Source organism: Diadema antillarum, unplaced genomic scaffold (genome assembly GCF_040938485.1).
Source record: "Diadema antillarum isolate AM-2024a unplaced genomic scaffold, OU_Dant_1.0 seq00000861_RagTag, whole genome shotgun sequence".
In the NCBI taxonomy this organism is placed as follows: Eukaryota; Metazoa; Echinodermata; class Echinoidea; order Diadematoida; family Diadematidae; genus Diadema; species Diadema antillarum.
The window spans coordinates 801,727-813,723 of NW_027271731.1; the positions used below are offsets into that span (position 1 = coordinate 801,727).

Sequence of the window (11,997 nt, forward strand, 5' to 3'; positions counted from 1 at the left end):
GACGGGTCGCGGAAAAAGCGCTAAAAATCGAGAAATACGCCGTTTTCTTGCGGGATATTTTGATTATAGCAAGCCGAGAGTGTGATGATATCAAAGGTCGTATGAGTGTACGATCTTTGATGGTATCCACAAAAGCAAAAAAGAAAAACAAAATTTACGTAACCCCTAGGCAATTACCCCTATGATTAGTGTCTACGGGAATTATTCAATGCAAGGGTTGAATGCAAATGTCTACTGCACCAGTATTCGGCCACCAACGAGCGCCGCAACGTCCCCGGTGCAATTTTGCACCAACAGTGTAGAGCGCGATGCATTTTCAGCGGCCTTGTACACGCATTGACATTGAGCACGCATATCGTGCAGTGTGACTGCGACCGAGCAAAATGCTCCTCCAACGAAAAAAACAATCAATGTTAATTTGAAAAATCATCAAATATCAAAGGTCGTATGAGTGTACGATCTTTGATGGTATCCACAAAAGCAAAAAAGAAAAACAAAATTTACGTACCCCCTAGGCAATTACCCCTATGATTAGTGTCTACGGGAATTATTCAATGCAAGGGTTGAATGCAAATGTCTACTGCACCAGTATTCGGCCACCAACGAGCGCCGCAACGTCCCCGGTGCAATTTTGCACCAACAGTGTAGAGCGCGATGCATTTTCAGCGGCCTTGTACACGCATTGACACTGAGCACGCATATCGTGCAGTGTGACTGCGACCGAGCAAAATGCTCCTCCAACGAAAAAAACAATCAATGTTAATTTGAAAAATCATCAAATATCAAAGGTCGTATGAGTGTACGATCTTTGATGGTATCCACAAAAGCAAAAAAGAAAAACAAAATTTACGTACCCCCTAGGCAATTACCCCTATGATTAGTGTCTACGGGAATTATTCAATGCAAGGGTTGAATGCAAATGTCTACTGCACCAGTATTCGGCCACCAACGAGCGCCGCAACGTCCCCGGTGCATTATTTTGCACCAACAGTGTAGAGCGCGATGCATTTTCAGCGGCCTTGCACACGCATTGACATTGAGCACGCATATCGTGCAGTGTGACTGCGACCGAGCAAAATGCTCCTCCAACGAAAAAAACAATCAATGTTAATTTGAAAAATCATCAAAATACGGGCCAGTTTGTGATGACGGAGAACGAACTTTCATAAATCTAGAAGGACATAGTCCCTCAAATAGGCCTAAACGTAAATTTCGGAATTCTTACGAACATTTGAGCAGCGAAGTCGGATCGTTGGGGAGTTTATGTCTTCGTATGGTAGCGGAAAATCGCAAAGTGAGAAACGGGAAATTTTCGGAATGGTCACTATACCATGGGGTCAAAACTTCAAGGTCACACAGAATTTGCAAGGGTCAACCGATTATCACCAAAATCTAATCGATTCTTTCCTGTCATTATCCAAACATTCCCTGAACATTTCGTGCAAATCCGTTTACCCGTTCTCTTGTTATCTTGTACACAAACAAACAAACAAACAAACAAACAAACAAACAAACAAACAAACAAACAAAAAACAAACAAACAAACAAACAAACAAACATACGGAACCCTTTACATAACCCCCTGCCGATTTTCATCGGCGTGGGTAAAAAAAAAGGTCCGCCGGGCATGAAATGTATTAACGAAAAGCGTGTGTCCACTTGCTACATTGCAGGCTGCCCGGTATTCCAAATCTCGCACTTCATGAGAGTCGAGGGGGCGTGTCAGATTGACCACAGCAGCAGTGAATACAGCGCGCGATCGGCGAGATGCGAAGATTACATAATAATTCACATGTATCATTTGCTCAGTATAGCTAGTGTACTATCGACCTCTCTTAGTTATTTGATGTGCGTGAATGACCGAGCTTGAAAGATGTATTTTACGCTCGCACTGTTCGTTGCAATTTTGAAAGTTGGGATATGCGGTAAGTGGCCTGCACTTCTTTGTAGAGGAAGATTACTTCAGTATCCTCTGATAATATTACATTTTGCTTATCGCTTCAATGAAAGGGGAGTTCTGTTCGTGGTTTGCTTGAGTTCAGTCCCAGACGTCACACTCTGTGTTGGTAATATTTGACGCGTTGTACCGTGCACCAAGACCAGCCCGAACGAGCGCTCCCACAGTATAATTTTAACTGTGTACAACGGAATGCCCCGGGGTTAGCACCACCGTAGCTTGTACTAGTATTATATACCTACTACTCTAGCCAGCCTAAGTACTAGCAAGTGTAGCAGCTGGGGAGCTGCATTGCCATTGTAAAAGCTGTATAAATTAAACGTTTACGTACACATGACAAGACTAAGTGAGAGTAATTTTATCACCACCAGAGCAGATGATGATGATTCATATTCACAGCATTTGTAATTGACACTATAGATCTAAATTTTATAGACACTCTATCTCAGAGCTACCAAGTCTCACACATTGTGAGTGAGACGTTAAGCATTTACTTAGGGTCTGTCTCACGATCTTGCGCATGACACCCATTTTTCTCACGCATTGGGAGCATAGCTTAAAGGATTAAAGTGAGAGTTGCAATTGAAGGCATGTTTTCCTTTTGTCTTTCAAAATAAGTAAAAAATAGTAAAAAAGAGCTAAACATTGAAAAAGCTCTCAACCATGTGTGGGAGGGCAGACACCCCCCTCCCATAGGATCCCACCCCCCCCCCTCACTCAGTTGCTTCGCTCCCTCATGCGCGCACCCTGAGATGCTGAGTCCTGAAAATCTCACTCATAAAAATTTTTTGAACTTGGCATCTATGCTATCTGTGTGTGTGTGTGTGTGTATGGTGGGGGTAACTGGGTTTGAAGTTGAACTTGAGTTGTCTCCTGTCTAAGTTTCAGATATAGTGATTTGTAAGCCTCTGCAATGACATGGTGAGATAAAGTGGTTACAAAAGAGCTAATGTGTTGTTCATCAGTAGGCCGCTCCAAAAGATTTCTAATTAGTCCATTTCTGAATCGGACACAACATGTGGACACCAATTCAAGATAACAGTACTGAAGAACTGTTAAATCTACAGTGAGACAGTGCTCCATCTGTCAGAAATATAATTAACAAGTGGAATAAGCTACAAGCTTGTACCATCAATTGTTGAAAGCCCATCAGTGAACTGTTTAAAGTCTAATCTAGAGAGATTCTGGTGCCAGAACAAGAACAAATGTAACCCTGAAGAGATTCTCCTGTCCATGCTATACATCTTCTGCACAGTGCCTACCATTCAGTACTTAATTTGAAGCATAAATTTGGTACAACTTCATGCCCTTCCAAGGTTTGTTATTCAAGGTATGTTAACAGTTTCTTTTATTTACACCACATGATTATACACCACGTATTTACACCAAACTTATTGTCCCCGCCGAACGAGTTTGAGCAGGGGACTATGAAACGGGCTCCGTACGTGTGTGTGTCTGTGCGTCCGTCCGTCCGTGCGTCCGTCCGTGTGTGCGTCCGTGTGTGATCAAAATCTTCAATTTGCTACTTCTCTGTCATTTAGAGCCAATTTTGATTCTGTTTGCTTTATATGATAGCACTACATGGGAGCTTTAAAACTTCTACACAGAATTTCAGTTGTGACCTTTGACCTTGACCTTTGACCTATATTGTACATTTTGCTACAAAATGCTACTCCTTCGCCATTTCTAACCCGATTTCGATTCCGTTTGCTTTATGTGATGGCACTAGGTGAGGGCTTCAAAACTTCTACACAGAATTTTGACCTTTGACTTCTTTGACCTTTGACCTTGATTTTTTACCTATATTGTACATTTTGCTACAAAATGCTACTCCTTCACCATTTCTAACCCGATTTCGATTCCGTTTGCTTTATATGATGGCACTAGTTGAGGGCTTCAAACTTCTACACAGAATTTTGACCTTTGACTTCTTTGACCTTTGACCTTGATTTTTGACCTATATTGTGCATTTTGCTACAAAATGCTACTCCTTCGCCATTTCTAACCCGATTTCGATTCCGTTTGCTTCATGTGATAGCACTAGGTGAGGGCTTCAAAACTTCTACACAGAATTTTGACCTTTGTCTTCTTTGACCTTTGACCTTGATTTTTTACCTATATTGTACATTGGCTACAAAATGCTACTCCTTCGCCATTTCTAACCCAATTTCGATTCCATTTGCTTTATGTGATGGCACTAGGTGAGGGCTTTAAAACTTCTACACAGAATTTTGACCTTTGACTTCTTTGACCTTTGACCTTGATTTTTGTTACAAAATGCTACTTCCAGCGGGGACATATATTACGCACTGCGTAATTTCTACTTTTCCTTGTTCAGTTTGTGCAAATAGATATTTATTTATCGTGTACTGTTGTAGACTGTTTTTTTTTCTTTTCTGTGTGAAATAGCATTTAGATAATTTGCATCAGATATAAAATGTCGAATGCAATCTCAATGCTCTTTAAATATGAAATACCATGTACACAATGAATTTTCTTGTATCATTTGCAGGTGATGTCCCAACAGTCAACATCAGAGACACAACCTTCAAAGGAGTCAATCTCTTTCTCAGTGGAAGTACAAAGCCAGTCTTCTCATTCAGGGGAATCTACTATGCTGAGCCCCCAGTGGGAATGAGGAGATTTATGCCACCAGTAACCAAACGGCTCCCTCCAGGAGAGTATGATGCCACAAAGTATGGTCCACTCTGTCCCCAGGATCTGGTCAAAACGACTGAGGTATTCCCACAGACGTTTCCTACCAATGACACCAGTGAAAATTGTCTCCATCTAGACATCTATACCCCTTCCCTAGACCCCACAGCCAAGCTGGCTGTCATGGTTTTTTATCATGGTGGGGCCTTTACTAATGGTGGTGGTGGGTTTTATGATGGTACTGCCTTTGCAGCAATCCAGGATGTGGTATTGGTGGCAGCCAACTACAGGTTGGGTGCACTGGGCTTCCTCAGCACAGGTGATGAAGCAGCCTTTGGCAACTATGGACTCCTTGACCAACAGATGGTCCTGCAGTGGGTGCACAATCACATTGCGGGTTTTGGCGGAGATCCCAAACGGGTCACCATCTTTGGCGAGTCAGCTGGTGCAGTAGCAGTAGCACTGCACCTCCAGTCCTCATTCTCTCAGGGTTTCTTTCACCGAGCCATAAGTCAGAGTGGCGTGGCCCACAGTCCCATCATGATGTCGCGGCAGCCGCTTCATGTTGCCAAGAGACTGGCAGAAAGGCTGCAATGCCCAACTTCCAGCAGCAGAGCCATTGTGGAGTGTCTGCGCTCCAAATCTCCAGAGGAGATCCTTGCTGTCAACATGGAAGCACCAGATATACCAGCCATGCCGTTCAGCCCTGTAGTGGATGGCCTATTCATCGACGAGGACCCTGTAGTGGCCCTCATGAGGGGACACTTTAATCCTCAACCACAACTGCTTCTAGGAGTTAACAACCACGAGGGAGGATTCAACACCTTGGCTCACCGATTGTCGGGTGATGTCTTCAAGCACTTCAATGCCAAAGCCTTCAGGCTAATGCTTCAGTATGAGGTACCATACAAAGGGCTGTTGAAGCTTTCTCTCTCTTCCCACTTCCATTACAGGGAATAATTTTCAAACTCAAACTTGATTAGCAATTTCAGCTGATGAGAAATATCTTCAATGATATCCTGAACACTTCTATGTAAGAAAACTGCTACACAAAAGTTAGTTTGTGTAGCAGTGGTGTAAAAATGCATAGCAAATTGCGATGCGATACCAGGAAAATTATTCCCTGCATTAATTATACTTGAATGCATTTATTAGTGAGAAAGTTGTCTTAGACAGAACCAGTTAACCTGTATCACAATTACGTGATATTTTCAGCGTTTGATAAAATGGAAAGAACCACCTGCCATTCTTTTCAACCCAGTTCATAATCATTGGAACTTGCAAAAAGTGCATAGGTTAACTTTCTGTCTACAGGGGCAGTTCACTTTAAGTAATGACCCATTTATTTTCCCATTAAATTTGATGCTAAATCTGCTTGTAAATTGCATGTGATATGTGTGTATACAAGTATTGTGATCTGTTATATAAGTATATGTCAGTATAACGACAAAAACAAACAAACAAACCTGATGAGACAAATGTAGGTTGGAACTTTACATGTAAAATACTTATACACTATTTCCTTGGTAGTTTGTGTATTGAGGTTTACATCAAAACACACATGAAAAGTAACATTCAGAACAGGTTTTTAGGTTTTTTGTTTTTGTTTTTTTAAGTTTCTGAATGCTTTTGCTAGAAAATTTTTCATAGAGTGACAATTTCTTGTGCTAATTTTTGTTTAGAGAAATAGATATTAGGTACGGTATACAATGCATTATATATAAAAACTAGCCAAATAAAATGAATATTTTCTTATGTTTGCAGTTCAATAAGTTCATGCCAGGAGACATGAGTGAGATCATTGAGGGGGTGGAACACCTGTATGGAGGCAGGCAGGGTGTGACCGATGAAAGCGCTCTGCAAATACTAACGGAAGTGCTCGGAGACTGTGTGTACCTTGTGCCGGCTGTGACACTGGCTGATGTATTTACAGGTTAACTTCAGCAGGCTTTGATTTATTGTAGCCTACTAGGCAGAGGCCAAGAGGAACCAGATGAAGTTAGCTCTGATTAAATATCTGGGGAGTGTTTCATAAAGCTGTTCTCAAAGTTACGAATGACTTAAGAACGACTGGAACACGTTCTGATTTGCTATACTTATCAGAATTTCAATAATTCAGCGCAAAATTTGATCGCCAGTCGTTCTTAAAGTTGTTCTTAGCCTAAGAACAACTTGGTGAAACACCACCCTGGTAGTGTGGGGAGATGTGGGTGGCCTGATTGAATCAATCTTTATACAACACCTAAAAAGAATGTAGCTATCTGATTGGTCGATTGTCATCACGTGACATTCAGTGAGAAGTAGCATCGCACGCTGTGGCTATCAGCTTTGCAATTATGTTTGAGCAAAAATGGATAGCACATGTTTTCCATTGCACGGCTCTGATGTCACAATAAACAAACATTTGCCGCGTGCACTCGACAATTACAAGCCCGCTTGCAAGTGCGTACTTTTGTCACTCATTTTTGTGAGCAGCTTCAACTGATCAGTTTTGCTAACATACATACTATTCATTACTGATGGCTGACTGTGACTGTGCAGCTACTCATTGGCCATCATCACAAAAATGGTTGCCATTTCTGTGCTAAAATTAAGAATCTGTGTGGACTACATCCATTGACGTCCGAGGTGTTGTACAAAAAAAAAAAATAGTGTATGGTCTTTACTCGTGCAATGGAACAAGATTTCGCACTCAGGGAAAGATGAGGCGCACGATTCAACTTGGCTTCGCCTCGTTGAATGAAGCGCCTCTATCTTTCACCTTGTGCAAAATCTTGCACTACAGTGCGCTCCCGTTATAACGAACACGGTTATAACGAAATTCCGGTTATAACGAAGTAAAAATTTTGACTGCAATGTCATCCCCTCTATATATTTCTATTGTTTATTTGTTCGGTTATAACGAATTTCCGATATAACGAAAGAAAACTGCCGGTCCCGAGACTTCATTATAACGGGAGTCCACTGTATTGCACTCGTGACCATTCACTATTTGTATATCGTTGCCCACCGGGATATGTGCAAAAACTACAAATAGTGCCTGTCAGCGTATACAGTGAAACCCCGTTATAACGAGGTCCGTGGGACCGGCGATATTACCTCGTTATAACCGGTACCTCGTTATATCCGTACGCATCAAAAACAAAGAAAAACATAAGCACGACATCATATACCCATAAATGAAACTTGAGGACATCCTTTGCGTTGTTATTACACAATTGTGGATCAGTATTATTGAGAGAATACAGTGAAATTATTTGTGAGGATAAAGGGAAATTATTTGTGAATTAGACGAAAAAGTAGGGGCTGAAATGAGTTAAATCTTTATTGTAATAATTCTTGTTTGTGAAGTTTTTCTAAACACCAGCGCAAATAGAGTATAAACATACAGGCCTTGTAAGGTATTTTTACGCTGTTTGTGCCCAGCGGGAATGCGATAATTTAATGAATCATTTCGGCAGTAATCTTGTACAATGTATGATCGTTGCGCCCGAAGGGATTAAAAATGCGTTCTTTATTTTCTTCCCAAAAATCTCTTCGCGTTTTGTACATCCGTTCTTGAAAAATGTGCGACAGGATTGAAAGTGGAAGGTTGTGATCCTTTTTACGTAAATCTGTACCTGGTAGACCATTCTGAAAGAAAGAAAAATCTTCATTGTGAAATGCAGTGCTAAATTGTAATAATGAACAAACCCAGATCTATTCAAACTAATAAATGCGTTGGTTTCTTTTTCTGATTTAGGTTAACATGCGTCATTCAACTTTTTTACGCTACTGTCACCTGGCGAGATCGCGATGATTTCAGGGTAACATGCATGCGTTATATTAACTTGCGAGGTATTTTACGCTGTTAGTGCCCAGCGGGAATTAGATAATTTCATGAATCATTTCGGCTGTAATTTTATACAATGTATGATCGTTGCGCCCGAAGGGATTAAAAATGTGTTCTTTATTTTCTTCCGAAAATCTCTTCGCGTCTTGTATATACATCGATTCCGTTCTTGAACTGTTAAATGCGTTTGTTTCTATTTCCGAACACCGATTAAGTAGGTTAACATGCGTTATTCAACTATCTTTTGCGCTATACGGTCACCCTGCGAGATCGCGATGATTTCACTTATCATTTCGGCTTCAATCATACACACTCATATTTGAATTAGTTAAATGATAATGAACAAATCCAGATCTATTCAAACTAATAAATGCGTTTGTTTCTTTTTCTAAACACCGATTCGAAGGTTAACATGCGTTATTCAACTATTTTTACGTTACCGTCACCCGGCGGGATCGCGATGATTTCATTAATTATTTCGGCTATAATCATACACACTCATATTCAAATTATCATTTGTTAAATGATAATGAACAAATCCATATCTATTCAAACTAAATAAATGCGTTTCTTTTTCTGAACACCGATTAAGTAGGTTGACATGCGTTATTCAACAATTTTACGCTACTGTCACTCGGCGGGATCGCGATGATTTCATTAATTATTTCGGCTTTAATCATCCACACTCATATTTGCTAACCAGCAAAAAAAAAAAAAAAAAAAAAAAAAAACTGGAATTCGGAACTAAAAATGGAAAGGATATTAAATGATGAGTTGACACGCATTCCAATTGTCCATTTTTGGCCACAAATGTCGCTACATGAAAGTTTTTGAATGGGTTATCCTTTTTTTTTCCTCGTTGCGCTGCGGTCTGACCTATCACGCACGCGTATCTCGCGAAAAAGAAAATCGAATGATTATGTTTGATAATTCAGTAGGAACATCGGAAGGCATCCCTGTGTCTTATTGCGTGGTTCAGAAGAAAAATGGAAGGAACGGCTCTCTGCAACACGGAAAAAAGACGTGAATTGCGTCAATTCAGTTTTCAATGTTTCGTTTGTTGCGTGTTTGAAAGCGACAATATAGTCCAGAAATGGAACCTCGTTATATCCGATCAAATTGCTTGTGTTTTTCTTTATAATGATGCACCGAAAATGTCCTCGTTATAACCGGAATCTCGTTATAACCGAACTCGTTATAACCGATTCGTTCTGCCATAGGTTTGCATGCAAAGGAAAACGGGATCGACGCGATCACCTCGTTATAAGCGGTTCCTCGTTATAACCGAACTCGTTATAACGGGGTTTCACTGTATGTGCATCAAAGCATATGCTCATTGATAACAGCAAGGAAGCTCCTTGATGACAGTTGACTCTAGCCGGGATTTTTCGGCTGTTTGTGTACTCTTGCAAAAGATAAGTGATAAAGCTGTACACAATTCCTTAGGGGGAATTCTTGAATAATCCAACCTAGGCCAGCCTTACCACCCCAGGGGCGTATCCAGGAATTCCGTAAAGAGGGGGCGCGTTTACAAAATTGGAGGGGGGGTGCACGTACCCCTCCCCCCATTTTTTTCTTTTTATTTCTTTTGTTTCAACAAAAAATAAAGGGGGGGGGGCGTGCGCCTGTTGCGGTCCTCCCTGGATCCGCCCCTGCACCCCATGTTAGTCCCTCATTACTGTCATTTACAATAGAGGCATTTCCAAAATTTATTCCTCTTTTGTTCCATATTTGAAACTTTTATATAGAGAGCTTTTAGAAATTATTACCTCTATTGAAATCTATATCTTGTTTGTGTACATCTGTATTCATAGTACTGGCATATTAAAACGGATCATGCATACTTAACCCCTTGAGGATGGGCTGATTTTGTTGCAACATACATTTTCCATGGACACTTGCCCAGTATACTCCAGTCTCGTCCTCAATGGGTTAACATCCCAGCATGCGAAGGGCTGTCTATAAACGTCTTCATTGATTATTGTGTGCATGGTAACTATTCATCTAAACTAAACATTACTTCAGAGAACACAATCTTATATTTAAGTACTTTGCCTTGAGATTTATCTGAATGAAAAAGAATGAAAAAGTACTGTTGTTAAGTGGGCAAGTGTGTGGATATACTTTCAAACGGTTTTGACATTAAAATTGATTTTTTTTAAAAAAAAAAGCATATGAAGGTCTGAAAATGTGTCTTAGATTTCCCAATATATGGCTGTGAAGTTCAAATGACCTCATTGGAACCTTGAACCTTTTGTTTGGAGAGTTTAGTAGTGGTAATAACAATGACAAACAGACCCAACATAGAGAGCATGATGTTCTCTGCAGCACAGCCAATCTTGATTACAATCAAAATTTACCGATTGTTCCCCTCGTCCTTTTGCCAGGGGTTGGTGGGAAGGTGTACTTCTATGAATACCAGCATCGGTTGTCGTACTCCCAAGCCCCTGAGTGGGTCAGGGCTGACCACGGGGATGAGGAGGCACTGGTCTTTGGCTCTCCTTTCCTGGAGGAAGCCCGGCTGGGTCAAATGTCCTTCACGACGGACGAGAGGGCTCTCAGCCTCTCCCTGATGACTTACTGGGCCAACTTTGCTAAAACTGGGTGAGACTCTTCAGCGGTTACTACATGAGTAAAGGGAGTGATTAGGCAAGAATTTGAAAGTGCACCAGAGAAAGATATCTTTGCCTTAAAAAGAACAATATGAATTTCACAGCAGACTTCATAAATTATGTAATTTAGGTGCATTGTAGTACTGACATTTATTTCACAGGAAGAAACAGAGTATGAGTAACTTGACTGTGCAGAGGTATATCATATGGATTATGTGGATGCAGACTAAAGAAGTTATCAGCTGCAGTATTCATACTGTCCTTGATGCCAAGGTGAAAAGTAGAAAATAAAAGGAAGTCACATTTATTCAGTACATTAGCATAGATGAGATTATTGTAGAGTTTTGTCAAGATGCCTTTTCAAAAGGAAGTACATGTACACTGTAACTCCAGTGCACAGCTGCATGAACACATAACATTTACCCAATATTACCATTGAATCTAAATTCACAGCTTGTCTATTTTTTGTTCCCCTTTCAGCAATCCCAATGGGGATGGGAACAATCCAGACTTGCCCCTATGGAGGCGATACACCGTTCAGGAGAAGGCCTACATGAAGCTGGATATGCAGTCAGAGCTGGCCCAGAACCTCAAACCCGACAAGGTGGCCTTCTGGAGTAAGCTGATGGCCTCTGCTCGCAAGCAGGCGGAGCGGGATGAGCTATGATCTTTATTTAGTGGAGGAGAAAAACAATATACAAAAATAAACAAAAAACAGCTATCAATCAAACAACAAGAACGAGAACACCTGCTACCTGATTGGATACCACTCATTTACAACTACCATATATATGAAATATCACAGCAGTAATCACTTACTAGTAACTCTCAGGATTTCAAGTTGCTGTCATGGTGGATACAGATATTGTGAGTTACTACTAGTACATGAAGTAGTTCATAAAAGGAAGCCAAAACCCAAAGAGCAATGTGGATTGAGTTAA

General features: G+C 40.8%; 1 protein-coding gene across 1 annotated transcript; it reads left to right on the forward strand.

Moving 5' to 3' along the window:
- Window positions 1–1,838: 1,838 nt before the first annotated feature.
- On the forward strand, window positions 1,839–11,789 carry LOC139740583 (carboxylesterase 5A-like). The gene is made up of 5 exons (XM_071651169.1): window positions 1,839–1,925; window positions 4,470–5,512; window positions 6,377–6,545; window positions 10,832–11,048; window positions 11,537–11,789. Exons 1-5 carry the CDS (start codon window positions 1,874–1,876, stop codon window positions 11,721–11,723), a joined length of 1,668 nt encoding a protein of 555 aa, XP_071507270.1. The 5' UTR covers window positions 1,839–1,873; the 3' UTR covers window positions 11,724–11,789.
- The last annotated feature ends 208 nt before the right edge of the window (window positions 11,790–11,997 follow it).